The following is a 24998-nucleotide window of genomic DNA, read 5'->3' as shown; positions in this document are numbered from 1 at the left end:
ATCGCCCTCGCAAAATCCTCCCCAATAGGAAGTTCAGAGCAGAGAGTGGCGCTTACCCATCCCTCCATTCTAATAGGCCTGCACAGCAGGTGTTGTGGCGGAATCAGCTTGGCCCTTGTGGAGGGCCAAAAGTGGTTCCTGGCCATTGCTCCAACGTTTGTTCTTGTGTCTAATGCCCAGGAGCTGGCGCTTTGTGGGGTGGGGCAGGCTCCAGTTTGGAAAGCTGAAAGCCATGCGCTGGGCTGACTGCCTTGCCCGGCACATCTCCTGCTTCAGACTGGCAAAGGGAAATGTCACTGGTTGAAAGGTGTCTGCTAATTGTCTGAGTCATGTGCTGAATTTTCCTTTGATTTTTTTTTTTTTAGCTGTCAAAATGCCTGTGGTCGGGGGACAAAGTGAACACCAGAAAGTGCATTTAACCTCTGCAGCACCAGGTGCTCACCTCATCCATTGCTCCTTTGCTTTGGCCTCCTGGGCAAAGAAGTTCAAACGGGAAGCGCCCGTTAACCATCGAATGGTCAGTAATAGAGCATGTCTTCAAATGCATTGCTTAATCTAGGTCTGACTGTCTGTTATTTGATGGCTGCCGTGGTGGAAATTATAATTTTGTTTGAGTTTGGCCAGCCCCAAAGTTGGTGGGGATTCCCTGCCCCAGGAAGTGGACCTTGGGCCCCCTCACTGTTGGTAAGATCCGTTTGTTCCCCGTGGCCTTTGCTCGTTTGCTTACTTTGTTCTCTTATGCTTTTGATTGGATATGTTGCTGATTTTTGGGATCTGCTTGGCTGTTTTATTATCTGTTGATTTGCTGCTATTTTATGGTTCTCTGATGATTCGTTGGGGTCTCCACGGTGCTGTTGGCTCTTGTAGTTGATCTGATTGTTGTGATTTGTTTAATCAGCTGCTTTGTGTGTTAAAACGATGAACAAAGTTGAGGTGCATGTTTTCTTACATAAATGAATAAGCACAATCCATGAACGGGGTCTGTAGTCTGCTCGCTTGCAAAGTCAGCCCCTGCACCCCCACAGTTTCCCTCCCTCTTCCTATGCAGGTTAAAGTGAAACGAGAGTCAATTGTTGGTCAGTGTTTCATAAGGTGTACACTTTCAGATTCTGGGTTCACCTCTTTTCGAAGTTTATTTTGAGCTAAAGTGTTCAGTATTGTGGATGTTTGACCTGAAGTAAAATCAGTCCCATAACCAGCCACACCTCCCATACAGTATCTGACTTGGTCTGGTTGCAAATTCTAAGCAATGAATTATTTTTAAATCAAGCCAGACTGTTGCAAAGGCCACTCCAGTACATTTAAAAACGGATTAATTTACTTTATGTATCCCCTGCCTTTCTCCTCAGTGGGGACGCACAATGGCTTACATCATTCTCCGCTCCTCCTTTTTATTCTCACAGCAATCCTGTGAGGTAGGTTAGGCCAAGAATGTATGACTGGGCTAAAGTCACCCAGAGAGCTTGCATGGCAGAGTGGGGATTCGAACCTGGGTCTCCCCGATGCTAGTCCTTTACTCTAACCACCACACCATGCTGCTGGGCCATAAAGGCAGATCTTACTGCCGCCTTTATCTTGCTGAATTGTTAGCTGTCTGGTGCTCGCCGAGGCAGCTGCCCCTGGGCCCCTCTGCCCCCAGACTCGTGCCCTTCTCCGCTGCCACCATTTCTGACTGCTCCCCCTCCCACCAGGGCCAGGTCAAGGATTTTGCCATCCCAGGCCAGATGCGCCTGTTGCTTCCTCCTGCTCTGCCAGGCACAAGCCGTGCTCATGGAGTGCCTTGGACTGTGGGCATCTTACAAGCAGCTGCTGGGGTGGAGAACTGGACCTTCCTCCCCTCCACCCCATCAGTATCAGTACTCCTATGCATCATCCTCTGTAATACAAACTAAAGCATATAGAACCATAGAGTTGGAAGGGGCAATACAAGGCTATCTAGTTCAACCCCTTGCTGAGAGCAGGCTCTGCCTAGAACGCCCCTGACAAGAGTTCATCCCGCCGCTGGTTGAAGACCGCCAGAGAGGAGCAGTTCACCACTTCTCTAGGTATCCGATTCCACTGCTGAACTACTCTCACTGTAAATTTCCCCTTCCTCCAGTATCTTGCCGGTACCGTTCCATCCGTAATTTACACCCATTATGTCAGGGAAGCGGGCAGACTGTGAGCATCCTGAGCATCAGTGCTCCTCCAGTCTTCAGAGGCAGATGGCTGGGCTGACAGAAGAGTGGAAAGTATGGGTGCACAGAGGCTAAATTGTAAGCAACCACAACATGTTGGGGGAATTAAACAGGAGTCCCATGGCAGCTTGATAAAGACTAACAACATTTATTATTTTGCGTGTCAGAGCCCCCCTTCGTCCAATGCCTGTGTAAAGTAAAGGCTGGCCTCTTAACTTATGGTTTCCATGTTTGTTGGTATATTAGGTTAAGCACCTTATGTCTTTGGCTAAACTTGTTCCTGATCCTAGAATGATAAAATGCATATCATGCATTTAAGTTAAAATGAGGCTATTAAATTTTCTGTGCAGCATGAAGATGTGTCAAGAATTGCGGCGTCTTCTGCACATGGAATCACTTTTCAGAAATGTGCAGTGGTAAGTTTCAAAGTACTTTCTTAGAGCCATTGGATCTGCATCTTTGATAAACTTGTTTCAGCCACAAGTTGTTTTTTTAGATATATAAACCCCAAACTAATAAGTAGGATCAAAACTTTAAGCACTGGAACACAACCTTAGAGATAGCCTGGAGTTAATGTAATTGGTGAAATCAAAATTTGGACTGGTTAAACCTTTCTTTTAGACTACTTGGGGAATAAATATGATCTAAATATAGCAGTCGTATCCAGGAGTTGAAGGACTGAATGCTTGGCTAGAGGTCTGCATTCTCATTTAGGACCTGCAGGTGGGGAGAGGCTACTTAAAAGCCAAGTAGGACATTTATGTTCTGCAGAGGTCAGTGATTTTAGAAAAACCAGACCATTCCCAGTGGTACCTTGAGGTCTAACAACATTTATTCCAGCATGAGCTTTCATGAGTCAGAGCTCACTTCTTCAGATGGCTTTTAGAGCCTCCTTTTCTCCCTCATCAGTTCAACAATACTGGTACCAGTATTACAAAATATGATAAATGAACTGGTAAGTCAGGAATCATTACAGAAGAGTGTTCGTGTATTTTTATTTGGGTGCCATTTCTCATTTCTGTGAAGTTCCAGAAGTTTATAAAGTATGCTTGCTGCTTTTCCAACTGCAACAGTCTGTTGTGCCTCTGCTCAGTGGAAGAATTGCTTGGGCACACGGAGGTTTTGCTTGGAGAGTCACAAATACGGGTCCAACTTTAAAATCATGATCTGAGTACCAATAGCTTCTAGAGAGTGTCAACAAAAAGTAAACTTCTCAAAAAATAAAGCAAATTACTGTTCGTTCTGGCAAAATGTAATAATGCACCACTGGCAAAAATTCAAGGCACCCTGGTTTAGTATTGCATACTGTTTCCAGTGTGGTGAGCTCAGTAGGGGAGGGGTGGAGTCCAGGTTGACAGAGACAGTGGGGGCTTTGCCCTCTCCCTCCCCCTTGAGTTCCTCACGTGCTGGGAGAGTGGACACTTGGAGGCTCCAGACTTCTGGGGGTGCAGTGCCATGTCACCTCAGCAATCCCTTCCCCCCTAGGCCTAAGGACAACTCTCTAAAGGCCAGAGCAGGGTCCCGAGAGCTCTTAAGAAGTGGTTGTGGGCCTTGTCGGATTCCCTCATCTGGCGCTTCAGATGGAATCTTTCGACGAAGGCGTTTGCTTGAGTGATGAGAAGCAAACATTCATTCATGACTGCCTGATTGCTGGCCCAGTCCCCACAGCCAGGCCTTTCCCTTCACACTTCGGTACTCATCCAGCAGGTACCCCTGATCTGATTTTGGAAGGCCCACCTTACATATTCTCTCCAGCATGGTGTAGTGGTTAAGAGTGTTGGACTCTAATCTGGTGAACCTGTTTGTTTTCCCCACTCCTGCACATGAAGCCAGCTGGGTGATCTTGGGCCAGTCACAGTTCTCTCTGAACTCTCTCAGCCCCACCTACCTCACAAAGTGTCTGTTGTGGGGAGAGGAAGGGAAGGAGATTGTAAGCTGGTTTGATTCTCCTTAAAAGGTAGAGAAAGTCGGCATATAAAAACGAACTCCTTCTTTTTGTGTTCCTCTCTGAGGAGGACAGATCAGTTTTCCAGACGTCAGGTTAATGCTGAGGGAGATTAATGTTGAGGCAGATGCAACCACCGCTGAGGCCAGCCCCACTCCACAGCCATCTCCTCCTTCAGTGTGGACAGGGCCGTTACATTAGACGGAGCCAGTGGCAGGATCCAAGCTGCTTCTGTATGTGGGAGCCAGCCGAAGGCTGCCTAGAGCCGAGATGGGGAGGCAGGCCATTCAGGGTCTTATAAGACACGATGCGAGGAACCTGCGAATGGGATCTCGCATAGTATTTTTCAGAAGTTATTAGCAGTCCCAAATAGCTGCAGGGAAGGGTCAGTGGCATGCGTGTGTGTGTGCACATGTGCATGCATTCTTTTAACCCTTTCCTCCTATGACTTTCCCTGGCATGAATTGCCTTCCCTCCCCGAAAGCTGCAGTTAGTTCCATGGGGATGGGACCTGTACTTGTCTGCTCCTGTACTTGCAGCACCTGTACTTGTCTGCTCTCTGGAACTGATAGCAGCGTTTGGGGGGAAGGTTAAATGGGGGGGGGGAGGCATAGGAGGTTTGGAGTTTGGGCGGCCAAAGGGAAGGGTGCTCTCCAAGTTACTGCTGTCCCCTTCAATGGATCGGGCAGTCAACCAGCAGGTAATATTGCGTCGACAGTAATTTCCCAAAACGCCTCTCAAAATAGTTGTGCTGAATCAGAAATAAAATACAAAAAAGAGACGGGAGCGACATTAATTTCAAATTCAGCTCTGGGGACAGAATCTCAGTTGTGATGTTTTGTGCGCAGCGCCCTTCCCAATCCAGACAACGAAACGGAAGGGAAAATGGGGCGGAACAGAAGGGAGTCACCCGTGGGGAGCCTGACAGACCCTCAAGTGCTCCACTGTTCTGCATTTCCCAGAGCCTGATTAGCCAGGCCCAATTCTTTTCTGCTGAATGCCTCCTCTCCGGGATGTTCCGCTACTCGTATTCATTCAGTCCTTTCTCTACATGTGCAGCTCTCTTGCATTCAAACCGCCGGCTTTCTATTACTTGGTTTCCAAGCAACGGTTTGCTGTCCTCGAGATTAAAATCATATTGAGAATTTGAAATCAGAGTCTGCTGATGTTTGTGGGTTGCTCCAAATGCCCCCAGCAAGGCAGGAATGAGCCTTGGCCCTCTCAGAGCCAGGACTGAATCAGGCAAGCTGAATATTAGATTGAATTCTTTGTAACTTTTCCCCAATTTTTATTTTGAATGGAAAGAAACCACTGCGTTTGGGAGTCAAGGAGAGGCTAATGAGGGTGGGGGCTTGCTACTTTTTCTGTTACCTGTTTTTCCTCTCAGAATTGCTTTTTCAAGCTGCTTATCTCCATGCAAGCAGGTAGAAACACATTCCCCCATGGAAGAAAAGCAGCTTGGGAAAGGGAAAGAATTAACGCTCCCCCCACACCCATCCCTGTGCTTTTTCTGTGTTCCAGATTGCAGCTTCTAATGGTTTCTTTTCATTAAAATAATGCTTGAGGAAAGTTACTTGAAACTTTGTGCAATATAGTTTGGCTCTAAGATTAAGGGGTGGGGGAGGTTGGTTGATGTTTCCATTATAATTGGTCCTTGTTTCATTCTGCAGGTTCGTACTGACCATGAACCTCAAAGCGTTTATGTGAAACTCCTGATTAACAACACAAATACTCTACATGCATTAAATATCACAGACCTTGTTTTACTGGATAACATCACAGGTCTCCATGTTCAAGGAGCAAAGGGTAATCAGACAGCAGATGGGTTCCAAACATTCAGAATGCAATTTCTGCATGGTACGTTCATTGGTTTGTCATGGAATGCAGTTGTTCTAAGAAAAAGCCTAAATAAAATTTGGACACAGAACTAGACCCTTCAGACCTGGAACGCATTCTCAGTTATTTGCAACAAAATCAAATGCATTCAGATAAAATTAAAGTAGCAACATAATTGTGAGAAAGCAGAAAATGGCCATTTCATTCTTCATAAAAACCTGGAAGGGGAAGCTATAAAGAAATGTCAAAGAGTTAAATAAATTGTGTTCAGAGAAAAAAACAAACTACAGAAACAAAAGAGTTGGTTTGCCTCTGCTGTAGTATTTGTAATTTAGATCTTGTGTGTACGTGCTAGCAAGGTTTGCTGCAAGTACAGTTCAGTTGTGAAAAATATAGTATTGGTTTTTGGGGGGGGCATTTTGAGGCAACAGTTCTGGGTGTGTGTGTGGGGGGGAGGGAAGAGTTTGAAACTTACCCAGCATGACAGCCCCAGTCTGGATTTTACTCCTCCCCTGCCGGAAGCCATTTTTTACCCTGGATTCCCAGCAGAAGAAGTCGTTTGGCTCCAGTGCCTTTAGAATCTCCGGCCGCCAAATGCTAATCGTTCCAAACAAATATTTGTGAAAAGTCAGCCTGTCATGGGCAAGTGGCGCCGTATGGCTTGGATATTACAAGGTTTTGGCAGATTCTTTTATATCTTGTGTATATCCAAGATGTAGTCCTATAGGACGGAGATAGAGGAGAAAAGTATCCCAGCATTTTCCACACATGTTTCTTTCTCTTTACTTTCAGCTGGGGAACATTATTCATTGGACTATATTGCCATTGTTAATACAAAAGAAACGGGGAATGCCGGGGTATTGATTCTGCCTGCGAAACTGACTTTTCGCTCATCACTGGTATTTCCTTTATCTTCTCAATGTTCTAATTATCATGCACAATTCTATGTCAGTGTGGAAGCCAGTGTGTGTGGTGGTTAGAGTGTTGAACTAGTCCGAGGGAAACCCCAGTTCAGATTCCCGTTTTGCCATAAAGCTTGCTGGATATTTGTAATTTCTCCAGTTAAGAAGCATTCATCAGGAACATCTTCTGAGCAGAAGGACCCCTCAGTATGGTTGTGGAACTGTTGTACTGGCACGATCAACTGTTTGACCTGCCTGAACTAAGGTTTTGTCCCATCCAGATGTGGCTGAAACAAGACAATATTTCGGAACAACATATGCGCTAGACCAGAGTTTCCCAAACTTTTTGAGTCATGGAGCACTTTTCAGGAGAGAAATTAGTCACGGAGCACTAATTTTCACCTAGCATCTATATACTAAACTCCATTCCATTTATTTACTATCTCCTTTGACCAAAGGTCTTGAGCTTAACCATAACAATAATACATAATACAACACCAAATAATCAATTTATATACTAAACTGAATGACAGTAGTATTTTTCTTTCCAATCTCTTCATGGAGCACTAGGAGATGTTTTGCAGAGCACCAAGTGCTCCTTGGAGCACAGTTTGGGAACCTCTGCTCTAGACAATGTGTTCATCACATCCCTTGTGGAGATAGGAGGGATAAAATGTTTTTAATATAAATCACACGTTTGCCAACTTCTGATCTGAAGATAAATGAGACAAGGCCTGGTGACCTGAAGATTTTAGCCTTGCAAGACCAACAGGTCCTTGGCCTCCTAGGCGTTCAGAGGTCCATGTATTGCATGCCTCTCGTGCTGACCACCAGGCCTTACAGTTATGCAGAGATAATGATGACCTGAAGATAAATAGAGAAGCCTCATTTTCATGGCATCCAGCAGTTGTGGTCTGAGGCAGCGCTCTCGTGGGATGGCTCCTGGCAGCCTTCAAGAGCCATTTTGCTTTGGCTGGCTTTCATTGCACCCCTTTTTGTTTTACAAGGCCCCGATAGGTAGGTGGTGGTACCTCCAAGAAGCTGGTTAGGAAGTATGTGCTTTGCTTGGTTATGATCTGGTATTCTTCCATTTAGCTATTAAATTCTGCCTTTTGTCTGAAATTTTGTATCATTATATGATGGGAGGAATGGGATGACTTTCTTCTCAAAAGGTGATCCCGGTATCAGGTTGGATCATGCTGACTGAAAACAGCTGATAAATGGATCTCCCCCCCCTTCTTTGTTTTCAGAACAATTCTCAGTTCGATCCACTGACAGCATCATTGAGAATAACAGGAGAAAAAAAGACAAAGGTAAATCACTTCGCTTTCTCCTACAAGCCCTTTGCTTTCTTCTCTTTATCAAATTTTATGGACCAATTCGCGATGGAATTCCTGGTGAGGCTCATTCATATCATCACAATGAAGTAAAGGCTTCAGCTTCAAGATTATGTAAGAGGGTGGTGATCACAGAGGAAAAAACAATTCAGATTTATTCTAGAAGGGTTACTGGCTATGCTGGCATTTTATTTTGTCTCAAACCGAGGCTGGAGCTGGTTAGGGCACGACAAAGAGAGCTAGTATAGAAATTGAGCGGTGAATCTGGAGGTTCCTGGCTCAGATCTCACTGTTGCCACTCTTTAGGTGGTCTTTAGCAAACTATTTCTCCCTCTCTCAGCTTTAGGTCGTCTGCCTCCTCGGCACTGTAGTTATAATAATATTGACCTAACTTGCAGGGACGTTGTAAGGCTCACAAGAAGGTCACAGATGGGGATTCTCTGACATGCTACCTAGCCGTAAAATATTTTGGCATTTGGCAAATTGAGGATTGTAAGGAACTGGACCGTAAAATAAACAGTCAATTAAAATAAATAAATAAAATTTAATATATTATTTTTACCTGCTACACCCTTCCACATCGTTTGTTTTCATCCTCACCAATTAATTGTACAGTGTACAAAACTAGGGAAATATTGTTTCCTCTCCAAAGTATCTACTTCTGGCAGGTTTATTTGAGGTCCGAAGGAATATATTGCTAAAGCAGCTGGCAAACGATTAGACATAGAGATTGACGTGCTGGAGAGGCATACTGCTCTTCCAGTGTGATAGAAATGGTGTGGGAGTTTCAAGAAACTAAAATTCAGAAAAGAAGAATGACTGAACAATTAAAAAAAAAAAAGCATTGCTTGATTGCTGGCAAAGCCTCCCTGCATGTGCTTCCTATTGGTGAGCCTGCGCCAAGCCGTACTTCTTGGCTAAGAGTTGTTGGCCTTTTGTGGCATATTGAGGGCCTAACAACATTGACAAACAAAGGGCTTATCATGTAATCAGTTTTATTGACAAGGTTTGTAACTTTTCTGGCTAATGCCATAATAATAAATCTAAGATAAACAAAGGGCCTCTCTATGCCAATTTACAAACACTTCCCTCCTTAGTTACCCAGGGGGAAATATTTCCTTATCACAGATGACCAGCTTACGAGCCTGAGTTAAATGTCTTATCAAACCTTCCCTGCTTTGTAAGATGCAATTTTTAATTCTGTTTTTTTTTAATCTTCATCTTTTGGCATCTAATATAATTACAAAAGTACTTGTTTTTCCATTGTCCCTCAGTAACTTGTAGGCTTTTTCTGGGGGTTTTGGCCAGCACTTACTGGTATCCATGTTCTGCCATTGCTCCAGTCATCTTGAATTTTATTCATTTCTTCTTTTGCTTATTTTTTCTTTCTAGTAAAGCATTCTCTGTACTGAGTGATTCACCGAGATACATTTACTGCAATTGCTTTGTCCTTTCCTGCTGATCATAGATGCAGGGAGCTTTCAATATACTTTACCACATCCTGCCCTCTTTTTCTTGGATTTTATGGCCTTTAACTCTGTGTGTAGATTTGTTGACTGAGAATTCACTTCATGTGTCTGACAAAGTGGGTCTACCCATGAAATCTTACACAACTGTAAATGTGTTCATCTTTAAGGTGCCACGGTTATCGTTTTTGGCATGGAGAAACTGGACAGAGATTTTTTGAAACACTGGAACTTGGGATCCTGTGGGGAAATTGATTGGCAGTAGATTTGAGAGAGGCAAAATCAGAACTTCTTCCCATAATGCACAATAAACGGATGCAATTTGCTGCCACACTTTTTGTGATGGTAACCAGCTAGGGGTTTAGACAAGTTTGTGGGGGACTGGTCCGTCACTGGTTAATAATCATAATACCCAAATATTCAGTACTAGTCTAAGACACCTCAGAACTGTTTATTTACTTCATTCATAGCCTGCCTTTCTTGCTGAGAATGAAGGGGAATTCCAACTGTAAACAATGTAGTAAGAACAGTATAATACACACAACCAACAAAATTAGAGAACAATACACTAAAATGGGGAATTACAGGATCAGTGAGTGATGAAGCAAAATATGGTATTACATACAACCAGCAGATTAATAAAGGCTGGATTATGACATCAGAGCACAATTTTTTTAAAAGCATAATCCGAGCAGTGACGATTTCCTTTGATTTGCCATTAACTTCAACTTAATTCACATTATACAAATGCTTTCCTGAAAAGTTCTGATTCACTCATTCTGCTAAAAGTCAGAAGTGCAGGAGCCTTCCTGGCCTGGTCAGGTGAACTGTTCTGCCAAGTGTGAGCCACTCAGGTATGGGCAGCTGTTGATCTTACCTGTTGGCAGGGTGGCACCTTCCGAGGGCTTTGTTCTGATGAGTGGAGCTGCCTCAGCGGAAAGGTGGTCCTGCAGATATTGGTTCCTAGCCCATGGAAGGGCTTTGTCGGTAATAACCAGCAACGTGAATTGTACCTGGAAGCTAATTGATAGCCAATGCAGAGACTGTAGAGTAGGTGTTGTGTACGCATTCTGGCATTTTGGCACAGCGGGAGTTTCTGAGGAGTCTTCAGTATCAGCTAGTTGATCCTCACTGCTGCAGCTGGGCTCTGGGCATTGTCTTCACATCCTGGTTGATGAGCTTCTGGATGCATCTGACCAGCCACCCTGGAAAATGGGCTGTTGGGCCAAATGGGTCTTGGCTCTAATTCAAATGGCCCACTGGCCTGGAATTCTGTTCCTGTCAGTCTTTCTGGAGTGGGGCTGGTTCTGGCAAAGGTGTCCTCGGGTCCGGACATTTCCCAGCAGGTCTTAGTAATTCAAACCATGCTATGGTTCAACTTTGTGCCCAAACTCCTGGCAATCAGGATTTACTCAGTGGTCAAGCATGGTGTAGTAGATAACACTGGTAGTTTGGAGCAGTGGACTCTGATCTGGAGAACCGGGTTTGCTTCCCCACGCCTACACACGAAGCAAGCTGGGTGACCCTAGGCTAGTCACACTCTCTCAGACCCACCTATCTCGCAGGGTGTCTGTTGTGGGGAGGGGAAGGGAAGGTGATTGTGAGCTAGTTTGATTCTTCCTTAAGTGGTAGAGAAAGTCGGCATATAAAAACCATCTCTTCATCTTTGTCTTCTTTTTCTTCTCTGGTAATGGGGTCCCCTTGTAGTTGCAAGCAAGCCAGGAAAATTGCTTGTAACCCTTGACTACTTTCTTTATACACAGTGCTTGTTTTGGGTTTTCTTTATCAACACCCTGGCGATTTCCTGCTTTAAAGCACTGCTTGTGGGCATACCGAAACAGTTGGAAAATATTCTCCCCCAGTCTGTATCCACTGACTTACTCATTTACTGCATTTTATTCTGCTTTTGCTCTGAGGCCCCCAGGACAGTGGCTAGGTTGACTGTATTATGTTCTGTTGGAACCTCACGCAGAAGTCTCCGTTTCCTCTGAGGTGGTGCTGTGAATGTCAATGAATCGACTTGGACTAAATTGCTTTTGTTTCTGTTAATCTCTCTGTGTTGATGCAGGTGCCACAGAAATTTATGCAGTGTTTCTTTTCTTTTTAGATTTTGTTGAGTCACGGCACCCACGCTTTGGGATTCTTTGCTTCTTTTATCGTTTCTTTTATGCTGACGAGTGTGATGTTGTGGACTGCTTACAGAACCCGGCGAATTATCAGGGAGAGCCAGGTGAAGCAATTTATTTACTCACTATATTTATCCCCCCTTCTACCAACATACCCAGGTTCCTTCCTTAAAAACAAACAATAAATCAGGAAATATTCAGCAGCAACCTGAAATTCTAAAACTTCACCCCCATATCAAATCAACAGATTAAAGCAATACACATTAAGTTGGCTTATACTGAATTAGACCACTGGTCCATCAAGGTCACTATTGTTTACTTACACTGGCAGTATGGACTGAACCCATGACCTTCTGCATGCCAAGCAGATGCTCTACCATTGAGCCACAGCCCCTCCCCAAACAACAGCACAACCAAAAAAACAAATCCAAATCCCAGTCCAGCAACATCAATTAATCTCCAGATGCTACCAAAAGCCCAGGACTGAAACAGTGACAGATGGGCTAAGTCCTTTTCAAAGGCTGGAAAAGAACCGTCTTAACCCACCTCCAGAAAGCCAACAATGGGGGGGGGGGCACCAGGTCACATGGTCCAGGAATTATGGAGCCTGGGGGCCACAGTTGGAAAGACCCTCTCCCACATTCCTGCTAATTGTGCCTAATTCAAGGTAGGCAAGGGCAGAAGGTGGAACCCCGTGGCACAGAGTGGAAAGCTGCAATAGTGCAGTCAAAAGCTCTGTTCACGACCTGAGTTTGATCCCAACGGAAGTCAGTTTCAGGTAGCCGGCTCAAGGTTGACTCAGCCTTCCATCCTTCCGAGGTTGGTAAAATGAGTGCCCAGCTTGCTGGGGGTAAAATGTAGATGACTGGGGAAGGCTCTGGCAAACCACCTCGTAAACATAGTCTGCCTAGTAAACGTCATGATGTGATGTCACCCCATGGGTCAGTAAGGACCCGATGCTTGCACCTTTACCTTTTTAAGGGCAGAAGGAGAGCGTCTAGTGATTTTAAACTAAGAGCTGTTTTGTTAAAGCTGTTTTAATGTTTACATAAATCAATCTCTTGGTAATGGGGAGGTGCATACAACATTCGTGTTGACAGTTCCCAGCTGGCGCTGAATTGAAAAAGTGTGAAACTGATGATCACATTTGTGTTGGGTATATACAGTGATTTTGCAATGGCAAACCTACTATTTTCTCCTCCCCAGTACAGACTGGCACATAACTGCCACAAAGGTTGGCGCATTTTCATTTTTGAAATGAAAAGTGAAATAATGAGATGCCTTTGATCTCAATAGATTAATGTTTGTTGGGAAAAGTTGTCTTTGGACATTTATCCCTCAAGACAGAAGTTGATCCAGTGAGTTAGATCCAGCCAGCTTTTCCACTGTTGAAAAAAGTGAGGAGAGGAGCTCTTTGGTCACCCGAAACCCCTCTGCTGTGGATCTTGGTGCCGGTACGGACGAGATCCCCGTGGGGCGAGGGCTGCGGTAAGGAAGAGAATTGGAGGAGACTGAGTGAAAAACTGGCTGTATCCAACCCAACAAATGGTACTTTTCCTTGATCAACAGATTTCCAGGGTGGAAGCTTTCAAGAACCAAAGCTCCCTTCATCAGCTCTGCTGTCTGACAAAAGGGACTCTCGAAAGCTTCTAACCTGGAAATCCTGTTGGGCTTTAAGGTGCTGCTGGACTTGAATCTTGCTCTTCTGCTGCAGACCAGTCCCTTGAAATGCACCTTCATTGTAGCTTATCTTTTTGCACTTTATGTAGAGCCTGGTGATACCGGTACTTGAAAATATGTACTGAAAATTATAAATGTGTGTAAAAGGAGACAATTTAAGGACATTTGTAGATGTGTGTGAAAGGAGAACAGCGCAAACTCATTGGCTAGTTCAGGCATAATGCAAAACCATGGTTTCTTTTAACAATGGTTAGTTTTTGAAACCAAGGTTCAGCTCACAGATGATTGTTGCTTCAAGAAATGCCAGTTTCATTGCATTCTGTCTGTAGCCTGGAAGGGCGGTGTTGGGGAAGGAGCCTGGTTTAAATCAGGATTACTGCTGAATATTTATGTAGTTAATTAAAACACAGCAGCATCAAACAAACTAGATTAGTCACTCATTTTCAAGAAATAATAACAGTAACCAAAAAGAGTTAATTGCAAAATATAAAAGAACATCATGAAATTGCTGAAGAATGACCAGACTGTGCATTTATTTTGAGATGCTCTAGTATATCGGTATTGTAATCTGTAAATTTTGTAGTTCAAGAACAGGAGTTTTTCCTGTGTCTCAAACCACATGGCATGGTCTAAACATTTGTTTTGTATATGAATTTAGGAGGCGGAACAAGACCCTAACCCAGAGTATCAGCAGGAACATTCCCACTTTAATTCAGGTGGCACCAACCACGAGGACATCTTGTTGAATGACCATATTATTGACATCTTGTTTTTTGAAGAACCGGAGAACATGCTTCAGTCTTTAGAAGAGTAAGCATTTTTCTACCATTGTATGATCTTTCATGGCACACAATAGGAAATCAGAAATTGGGAAGAGCAGCTGTATAATGGGGCAGGAAGCTCATGGTCTGTCCCAAGGCCATGGAGGGTCTGAGCTATTACTACACAAAGCAGACACATTTAACGTTAGTTTTCATTGAAGTAGTTGGCTTTCAAACTCCTTGGTTCCTGTTTTCCAGAAGATTCTGAATTTCATTGCCTTAGGGCCCATTCCTGAAAATTGGGCCCAAAGCCCTTAGGAGGCCGACTACGGCCAGTGCAGGGGCCCACACTGCCGGCGCCCGGAAGGCACACGCCGGCGTTAGTGGCGCCGGCGTGCAGGGCCGGGCGCTGCTCCCCGGCCACTGCTGCCTCCCGCTGGCCTCTGGCCGCCAGCACAGGCCGCGGCGGTGAGCCGGGAGGCATTCTGGCGGCCCGGGAGGCGTTCCCGGGGCGTGACAGCGCTGGCCGGGGGCGGGGCCGACGTTAGTCGGCCTCCTGAGCCCTTTCGGCTCGGGAACGGCCCTTTTTCTATTTACAAAGATACACCAGCTTTTTGCTGGCGTATCTCCCATGCAACCCTATGAGGGTTGAACGGGTTTTTGGCGCCGAGCAGAGTTTTCGGCTGTGCTGAAACCTCTTTAGGAGGCAACGGCGCTAGTTTGAGCCCTATGCCCGGCGCGGCCATTCCTTTCAGAAATGGGCTGTTAGACTAACTAAATAGCTCTCATTCAGGTGTAAGATATTTTTCTTATGGATTGTGTCCCCAGTGGATTGTGTCAACCTGAGACAAAAAGGTTGCTTTCTGCTGATAAGCTGCAAAGAAGGAATTGATGTACGGTGATTTGTCTCGACAAACCTCTCAGTCTGTGGTGACTGTTTAGTCTCAGATGATTTGGAAAGCCGTCCCTTCAGTGCCTGGCATTTATCCTCTCAAGGTGGCTTTCATCACAGTAAAGATGAGTAGCCTATTATACTGTTATAGAGCAGAGTTTACCTTTCAGCTAGTATGGCCTTGTTCATGTAGATGGAAAAGGGCAGCTGTCAGTAGAAATTGGTTGCTGAGATGTATTCATGATCTTGGTGTCTTCTTCAAACACCTGGAAGAAGGAGTGACAGAGGGCAGTTTCTGAAAGCCCTTTGTCCTTCATTGTTTTGTTGGCGGGAAGCTTGCATAGTCTGAAGATGCTCCCCCCCCCCCGTCACCGGCTATGACGTGTCACCTTTCTGGGGGAAGATGCAAAAGGCCTTTGAGATAGGATGGGTGCATAAGGTCTAACTTCCTGAGGTCATATTTTCTTGGGTGTATTCTGAAAGTGTAGACATGGCACGAGGGAACATGAGTACTCATAGCCAAAGCAACGAGTGCTTTGCTACATTTGATATTTGCTTTTTGAGAATATAAAAGGCTCCAGGGGCAAGCCAGAAAGGAAATGAAACATCCAACGTGGATCTGCTCCCATAGATTTCGATGGGCGTCGACTGAAGTAACTTTCTGAAGGATGGTGCTGTGAGTTAGTAGGTTTTCAATGAAGGAAGAATTGCAATCAGTATGTGAACTTTGAAGCCTGGTTTATTGAATCTGCAGAAGGTTGGGCTGTCCTCTGGTGGGCACAAGTGTTCTTCCCTAGCACAGTGCAACATTGCGGTACTCCGTTGCACCAGCCGTGGAAACCGAGCACTCACTTCTGGGCTTGGTTGGCATACTGTACAACCAGAAATGGTTTCTCCCTGTTAAATAAAAATTAAACTATTGCTAGAATAAAGATTAGAATTTAACTGTGAGGCGTTTCAAGGCTCAGCTTGTCCAGCTGCTCGCCATGGTAGAAATTGATTCATCTGCCTGAAACTGAAATTGTTGTGATGTGGCTTTGTGTCGTCTTAATAACTCTTCAGTGGGCCTTTATCAAATGCTGCACTGAAACCAATTCCAGAGAGCTCACTATGTTGTTCTTTGGTACCTTACCAAATTTAGCTGGGCTTTTGTGGACTAGAACCTGCTTTGTCAGGCTGGGGTTGGTCATCATGCACTTCAGGATGCTTAGCTATATTGTACTGTAATGAGACTATGGGCGCTTTCACACATGCCGAATAATGCACTTTCAATCCACTTTGAATGCACTTTCCAAGTGGATTGTATTATGTGAAACGGCAAAATCCATTTGCAAACAATTGTTAAAGTGGATTGAAAGTGCATTATTCAGCATGTGTGAAAGCACAGAAGAGGTAGCTTTTATTTTTTTTATTTTTTAACACAATTCTACCAGCAATACAATTTTGATCCACAGATAATTTTACTCGCTCTTAACCTTTGGCCCACAGGCCTTTGGAAGTCTTCATTAGTCCACTTTATTATGCGCTGGGTGTGACTGGCTAACATTTGCAACCTCTCTGGCTGGTTTGCATCCTAAGAACGGGATTGTTTAGCAGACTGGAACCTTGCTGGAAGGCAGATTCCAATAAATTTCCCAAGAGTATCAGAAGTGATGTTAAAAAGCATTTGGTGGTTTATGTTTAATTTGACTCTCTTCTAAATGTGAATTTCTCATTGTACCTTGCTGTTATACTTCCTAAAAAAATGAAATTTGAGATGATCGAGAAGTTTTGACAATTCTTCTATGGCATGAAAAGTTACCAGTGCATATAATGAACATTTTGTGTGTGTGTGCGTGTGTAGAGAGAGAGAGGGAGAGAAAGAGGCAGGCTTATTTGTTCCCCCCTTGGTCTGCTGCATCCACACGATGTGGTGTCTGTTTGGAATCATTCACCTCCCTCACCCTGTGATACCCATATGAATGATTCTGTTTGAGCAAAATGATCCTCTGACAAGAACCCTAGATGAAAGCCCATTGCTGTTAGTACTTTTCCATTCTTCTGAACCTAGATTAATCTTTTTCTTATCGGTTTTTGGCTTTTTCTTGTTTTCCCCCTCTGCCAGTTCAGACTCCCTTCAAAGCCCTGGGCAAACAGGCAGGCCTTGCCGCACCTCCTCAAGATCTCCAAGGAACATTTTGTGTGTGTGTGCGTGTGTAGAGAGAGAGAGGGAGAGAAAGAGGCAGGCTTATTTGTTCCCCCCTTTCAGGGAGCCCATTCCACAGTGCTGGGGCCACGACAGAAAAGGCCCTGTATCTGGTTGATGCCAGACAGGCCATCCTAAGTGGTGGGATAGCCAACAGATGGTGGGTGGCCTGATGACCGTAGTTGGCGCACAGGGACACATGGAAGGAGGTGGTCCTACAAATATGGGGGTCCCGGGTCATGAAGGGCTTTGAAGGTCATAACTAGCACTGTGAACTGATCTTTGAAACAGAATGGCAACCAATGCAGCTGTTTCAGAATGGGCAACATATGTTCCTGGCAGCTGGCCCCTGACAATAGTCCTGCTGCTGCATTCTGGACCAGTTGTGGTTTCCAGGTTGTCTGCAAAGGCAACCCCACATAGAGCACACTGCAGTAATCCAAAGAGTAATTCTGAACATCCTGATTCCATTTTACAGCTTTGAAATAGCAAACTTGACCCACGCAGATAGAGATTTGGAAGACTGTCGAATGCAGATTTCCCAAGAAGCAATTGCTCTGTTAATGAAGAACATGCTTGCAACTTGTGGGCTGTCTGCTCACCTGGAGAAAAAGATGAGTTTGGCTCTCAGAAAGCAGTTTCGCTCCATGGAGATGGAGGTTCAAGAAGAGTACAACCGGAAGATGGTGGCCTTAACAGCTGAGTGTAGCCTGGAGAACAGGAAGGCAGCTGAGACTCAGCACTGCAGAGAGAGAGGGAGGAGCAGAGAGGCTGAGGAACTGTTGAAGAAGGCCAACGAAAAGGTAACTCGGGCACAGAAGTTTCAACAGGCAGCAGACCCTGGCGTTCCCCACCTTGGAGGGAGGATGTTGCTGATAATTTACCTGCTTTGGGATACTCTTTGCCCAGCTTGCAGTGCCAGGTGGATAAAGAGTCAAGCCTCATTTTCCAATAAGTTCTTCTTTATCTTAGAACGTAAAACGATATTGGCTGTATCCATGATCCGCATCCAGGCCGACCAGGTTGTTCTGCAGAAACACGTGCAAAAGTAAGCTCAGGGAGGGGAAAACTTTCATTAAATGTGGGTGATGGGTTGAAAGCATTGCTCTGCTTTTAGCCCAAGTCCTGAATACTAATCATAGCTCAGTTGGAACAGTGCAAAAGCCAACAAACACTGGTTTTTTAAGGTTCCCAGGAACGGTGCTTTTCCTGTGATGCAGCCGGTATTACCAGCTGGGGAATGCTCATGGGAAACGGTTAGCCTTCCTCCTGAAAAAAAAAAGGAAAATTCAGATTCGGCAAAATTTGGCCCGTTTTGATTCAGAAAATGCCGAAGTCCGAACTCCCCCAATTCGGATCCGGGAATTTGGCACAAGATTCGGCGTTCCCAAATCAATTCGGCTGAATAGGCAGGCGGGGTTCTTTTAACTGCTCCACACTGCCAGCCCTGGCACTGCAGAGCAGTTTAAAGACCCCCCGCCCGGTTTCCCGGGAGTCCGTGGAAGGGGGGCGGGGGGTCTGTAAACTGCTCTGCGCTGCCTGCCCAGGCAGCGTGGAGCAGTTTAAAGACCCCCCTGCTTGGTTTCCTGGGAGTCCCTGGAAGGGGGGTGTCTGTAAACTGTTCTGTGCTGCCTGCCCAGGCAGCGTGGAGCAGTTTAAAGTCCCACCGCCCAGTTTCCCGGGAGTCCCTGGAAGGGGGGGTCTGTAAACTGCTCTGCGCTGCCTGCCCAGGCAGCACAGAGCAGTTTAAAGACCCCCCTGCCCGATTTCCCGGGAGTCTCTGGAAGGGGGGCGGGGGGTCTTTAAACTGCCCCGCGCTGCCAGCCCAGGCAGCTCGGAGCAGTTTAAAGACACACCGCCCGCTTTCCCAGGACTCCCGGGAAAGTGGGCGGTGGGTCTTTAAAGGCGGGAAAAGGCAGGTTCGGGGAACCTGCCGAATTTATTTGGCGATCGCCCGAACTCAACGAATTTGGCTCGTCGTTTTCCCGCCCCTTTTTGAATTCGGTTCGTCCCGAACTGAAAACCGTCAAATCGGGGGAAATTCGGCTGTTTTTCGGTTCAGGACGAACCGAATCGACAGCCTTACATCAATACACTCGCCTCCCTCCTGCACTGGCAAGTTTGTCAGTTGTTTTAGCAGAATTATCAGCTGGTAGCTTCTAGTTATCTTTCATTTCAGAGACAGGGAGAGATTAAATGAGTTCAAAGCCATGATGTATGACAACTGGTGATTAAAAGCCAAATCAACCAACATTTCAGCCTTATTGTAAACATTTCTCTGGTCTTTGGCAATTTCCCTAATAGGGATTTGCTCTCCTTTGTTGCTGTTCTCTTCTGGTTTGTCGTCCTCCTGCCATTTTAATGCATGTTTAAGATCTCCAGTTGGATTTGCTCATGGGCAGCACAAGAGGATATGCCTAACGAGGAAGCAAGTCTTGCTTTATAAGAAACAATGTCTTTTATTTACAGTACACAGATAAAACATACCATCACGTACACTTCTCCACTACTACTTCCAGGCTGTAATTGGTGTAATTGGTGTTACAGAAGCACAGTTACACAGCCTTATATACACTCACTGCAGCTGATCTGAATTAGGCCACCTGTGGACCTGTGCAAAACATTGCATCAGCAAACTGCCCAGATTCCTGCAGTTCCCTTTGGTACCAGCAAGGCTATTGCTTCTGCTGACATCATCTTTGACCTCTCAGATCTGACAGCTATCACACAGCTGTTACTGTTAGGTTATTACAATCAACTTGATACTCTGACACTCTTTCTCAAGTTGTTATAATAATTGGACCAGTTGTTTAAATCTGTCACTACTCACTGCTTTAGTGAACAGATCAGCCACGTTTCTTTCACCTGCACGCTTTACAATATATACATCCTTTCTGTTTATTGCATCAGCCACATTTTGATTTCTTATCCTTATGTGCTTGCTCTTGCTTCTGAAACATTGCTCGTTTCCCAAGCTCATTGCTGCAGCATTGTCAGTATATACTTTAACAGGTGCATTTACAGTTATATACAGTTCTTTCAATAGGTACATGAACCACTCCAACTGCGTTACTGTTTCGCTTATTGCACTGTACTCAGCCTCACAAGTACTCATTGCAACGAATGACTGAGTCACTGACTTCCAGTGAATGGGAGCCTTGCCCAGATATAACACATACCCACTGGTGGACTTTGCTTTTGACTGGTCTGCCCATGAAGCGTCAGAATAGGCAACCAGTTCTCCATCATAAGCATCAAGGCACAGCTTCCTGTGCATAGATCCTTTCAGGTATCTTAGCACCCTTTTTGCTGCCTTCCAGTCAGTTACTGTTGGTGACATGCATTGTTTACTCAGGCAGTGCACAGCCTGATATATGTCTGGTCTAGGCCAGGTTGTGAGATACAGCAGGCTTCCTACCAGAGATTGATACATCGTTCTATCACACTCTGCCTGTCCCTCTGTTTCTCCACTCACATAACCTGTTACCATGGGAGAGTCTACAACATTAGCTTCTAACATCTTAAACTTCTCCAGAAGCTGTTGTATTTTATCTGGCTGAGATAAAAAAAACATTCCATCTTCACCTCTGCTTATTTGCACTCCCAGGTAGTTACTTATTCTGCCAATACATTTTAGCTTAAAACGTTCACCAAGTAGCTTCTCAAAATGCTCTTTGTCACTTTTATTATTAGTCATTAAACACAGGTCGTCTACCCAAGACATCACAAAGCACTCTTTCTGTCCTGAACATTTGGAAAACAAACAGGAATCAGACACACTCTGCTTGAATCCCAATTTCTTGATAGCATCAGTCAAACAATGGTTCTACTCTCTAGCAGACTGATGGAGACCATATAAAGCTTTGTTTAAATTTAGGACCATGCTTTCCTGCCTTAATTCAAAACCAGGTATTTGCTTCATGACTTCACAGTCTCATATCCAGGTGCAGCCAATTACCAAACCACCACCTGGTAGATTAGTGTGAGAAAAAACCTTGAGCTATTGCAAAGCTTCCAGTTCAGCTTTCCTAGCTCTGAACCACAACAGCTTATCTCTTTCAGTTTCAGCTAATACACTTTCATAGCTGTCAGGTTCATAGCTTTCAGCATCCATATTTCAAACATGATCACAATCTTCAAAACCAAACTTCACTGGTGGCACACCTTTGGTGCTTCTCTCAGATCTCCTGACTGCAGCTTCTCCCCCTGAAGTGTCAGAACTTTCTCCTTCTGAGCTGTCTGAACTTTTTACACTTTCCCTTCTGGGAGTACTAGCCGGAGAACCACCGTTACCTCTGGCTCCTTGCTCCTCTTTAGAGGGCATAAACACTGTGTCAGGGATCTCATCTGAGCCATGCAATTTTGCCCAATTAAATGACTCACCGAAGTTGGCAGATCTGCTTATCGTAATTTTGTTATTGGTATCAGCAAAACGGTAGGATTTTGCTGTGAGTTTGTTGGCAATGTAAACTAATTGGCCATCCCTCACCGTCAGTATTATGTTGGCAAGTGCCTTCTTATCTTTCTCTTGCCCTTCATCAGCAGCAGCAGCGGGGGTCCGGGCCACAACATCCCATAAACCTTCTCTCTTAAGGTAATGCTCAATTCTCACCGACCATATAGAATAGTTGTCAGCGTTGAGCCGCTCCACCGGGATTGCAGATTGAGCCATCACTCCCACTCAATCTCTCACTGTTTCAAAAAAGCCTCTGGACGTCCTGGAAACTCAGCCGAGCTCTCACCACACGACTCCTGCGCAGTGAAGCAAATTCTGGGCCCATAGCCCTAACGAGGAAGCAAGTGGATTAGGAGTTCCTCCAGGACATAACCACCATCAGTCTTGCTTTATAAGAAACAGTGTCTTTTATTTACAGTGCACAGATAAAACATACCATCACGTACACTTCTCCACTACTACTTCCAGGCTGTAATTGGTGTAATTGGTGTTACAGAAGCACAGTTACACAGCCTTATATACACTCACTGCAGCTGATCTGAATTAGGCCACCTGTGGACCTGTGCAAAGCATTGCATCAGCAAACTGCCCAGATCCGGATTCCTGCAGTTCCCTTTGGTACCAGCAAGGCTATTGCTTCTGCTGACATCATCTTTGACCTCTCAGATCTCTCAGATCTGACAGCTATCACACAGCTATTACTGTCAGATTATTACAATCAACTTGATACTCTGACAATGCCTTATGGCCAAATCATGATTGCCGTGTTCAGATGTACTCCTAAGGCATTTTAAGGATATAATAAAACTGTAGACATGGGCTATGCTCCTGGAATCAGCCATATACATTCAACAATTGTTTGCTGTCACATGATTTTTGAGGTGGACCTTAAACTCTACACAATGATTAGGGCCTAGCCAAATGTTACTTTCGTGAGTGAGTGTGTGTGTGTGTGTAAAGTGCCATCAAGTCGCAGCCGACTTATGGCGACCCCTTTTTGGGGTTTTCATGGCAAGAGACTAAAAGAGGTGGTTTGCCAGTGCCTTCCTCTGCACAGCAACCCTGGTATTCCTTGGTGGTCTCCCATCCAAATACTAACCAGGGCTGACCCTGCTTAGCTTCTGAGATCTGACAAGATCAGGCTAGCCTGGGCCATCCAGGTTAAAAATAAAATGTTACTTTTACTGAGAGAAAATCAGTGCTGTGCCTGAACGAGCATTTGAGCTGGGCTATATAATGTGACTTCGACTCCCTGCTTCTGGGGATGCCAGCCTCCAGGTAGGACCTGGGGATACCCCAGAATTACAGCTCATTTCCAGACTACAGAGATCAGTTCCCCTAGAGAAAATGGCTGCTTTGGAGGAGGACTCTATGGCACTGTACCCCACTGAGGTCCCTGTCCTCAGGCTCCATCCCCAAATCTCCAGGAGTTTCTCAACCTGGATCTGGCAACCCTACCCCCCCCCCATCCCCCACCAGTGGCCTGGCAACCATACTTGCTTCAGATTTAAAGGGTTGGATGGACTAGGCCTTTGAGTTTTGAATAGGCTGGTAGTAACCTCCTGTTTTGCTTGCTTGCCTCCTCAGTCAGCTGCAGAATGCAGAACCCTCCTGGAAAAACTACACCAATTGGAGCACCTCCATAGCAAGAGGTTTCTTCTGGTGAAGCAAGAAGAATACTTTGCTGTGGCTTACAGAGAATTGGCTTGTTCCGAAAGAAATGAGATCCATAACATCTTTTTCACTCAGATAAGAAATATGATTTGTAAAGGAGAACTGAAATTAGAAGCCGCCAAATCGCTTGTTGAGAATTACTCTAAAATACAGGTATTGGAATTTACAACAATATCCCTCATGAAGCAACAACAACAAATAAATACTTTATCTAGGTCAGGGGTCTCAAAACTGCGGCTCCAGAGCCGCATGCGGCTCTTTGGCCCGTTGAGTGCGGCTCTCCGAATTTGGTTCGGAGCCCCTGCTCTTGCACCCGCTCAACTGTTGGGCGGTGCGGGCTTGCTTTGGTAGACCTGGCCTCCGGCTGAGTCCTGTTGGGAGGCCATGTCTACCCACTGGCTTTCTTGGCAGTAGACCTGGACTCCGAGGAGGGGAAAAAGTCCCCCTTCAGAGGCCAGGTCTACCCATTGGCTTCTATGGGCCTCCGGAGGCCAGGTCTACTGCCAAGAAAGCCAATGGGTAGACCTGGCCTCCCAATGGGACTCAGCCGGAGGCCAGGTCTACCAATAGGCTTTTATGGCGGTAGACCAGGCCTCCAGACAAGGACTCCGGACGGGGAGGGGAAAATGGCAGGGACTTACAATTTAATTTTTATCAATAAATAAGATCACTATTAAGTATGATATCAAGTTTTATTCAGTGTACCTATAGTTTAATTAAGACTTAAAACTTTAATTAAAGTTTATTAAGTTAATAAACAGTGTACCTACCTATATAGTTTAAGTTTAAGAAATTTGGCTCTCAAAAGAAATCTCAATCGTTGTACTGTTGATATTTGGCTCTTTTGACTAATGAGTTTGCCGACCCCTGATCTAGGTCTATAACTGGTATATCCACAGCTTCAGTTAAGTGAGAATGAGGCCTGTGTTGGTGGTTGGGTTCCTCTCACTGTGGACCCTGGGGCCATGAATCAAGCTAGCCCCCTCTTCCAAGGGATGTCCAAGCCTTTCCCCAGAGACCACATTGCCCGACTGGCAGCGGGAGGAAGAGAAGGAGGGGAGGCAGCTGCCTCAGTCCTCCTTCCTCCGCAGAACATGAGCCTTTTGCCTCCTTCGGCTCAGAGGAGAAGCTGAGGGAGGTGGGCCGAGGTAACTGGTCATCTAGCTGCCAACCATTTACTTTCACTGGCATGTAACTTCAAGAGAGGTCTACAGAATAGTGACACATTTGGAAAATCCAGGCTCGGTTAAAAGTCTAGCAGAGCTTCTGCAGCTGTGCATACGACAGAGCCTTCCTTTTTAGCAAACCAGGGAAGAGAAGACATTGTGATTGAATATGGGCCTTCTCCAGCAGCCGGTCATTTTGTCTGCCCATATTACCAGTTTTCTGTTGCCTCTAAACCATCCTTATTGGCAGGGTTGCCAACCTCCAGGTACTAACTGGAGATCTCGTGCTAATACAACTGATCTACAGCTGATAGAGATCAGTTCACCTAGAGAAAATGGCTGCTTTGGCCATTGGACTCTATGGCATTGAAGTCCTTCCCCTCCCCAAGCCCCGC

The 24998-nt window shown here is 45.3% G+C and overlaps 1 protein-coding gene across 1 annotated transcript in view; it reads left to right on the top strand.

Annotated features, from left to right (window-relative positions):
• The first annotated feature begins 365 nt into the window (after positions 1-365).
• EVC2 (EvC ciliary complex subunit 2) overlaps positions 366-24998 on the top strand; it is a 53266-nt gene continuing 28633 nt past the window's right edge. The window contains exons 1-9 of the mRNA XM_056855513.1: positions 366-517; positions 2528-2593; positions 5793-5979; positions 6751-6857; positions 8111-8173; positions 11771-11893; positions 14128-14279; positions 17786-18110; positions 23351-23590. Coding sequence (XP_056711491.1) covers positions 374-517; positions 2528-2593; positions 5793-5979; positions 6751-6857; positions 8111-8173; positions 11771-11893; positions 14128-14279; positions 17786-18110; positions 23351-23590 — 1407 coding nt within the window. The 5' untranslated portion in view covers positions 366-373. The remainder of the gene's footprint in view (positions 518-2527; positions 2594-5792; positions 5980-6750; positions 6858-8110; positions 8174-11770; positions 11894-14127; positions 14280-17785; positions 18111-23350; positions 23591-24998) is intronic.

The sequence above is a fragment of the Euleptes europaea genome, chromosome 9 (assembly GCF_029931775.1).
Source record: "Euleptes europaea isolate rEulEur1 chromosome 9, rEulEur1.hap1, whole genome shotgun sequence".
Lineage (NCBI taxonomy): Eukaryota > Metazoa > Chordata > Lepidosauria > Squamata > Sphaerodactylidae > Euleptes > Euleptes europaea.
Note: the sequence above shows the minus strand (reverse complement) of the source record. Positions and strands in the feature narration are given on the sequence as shown.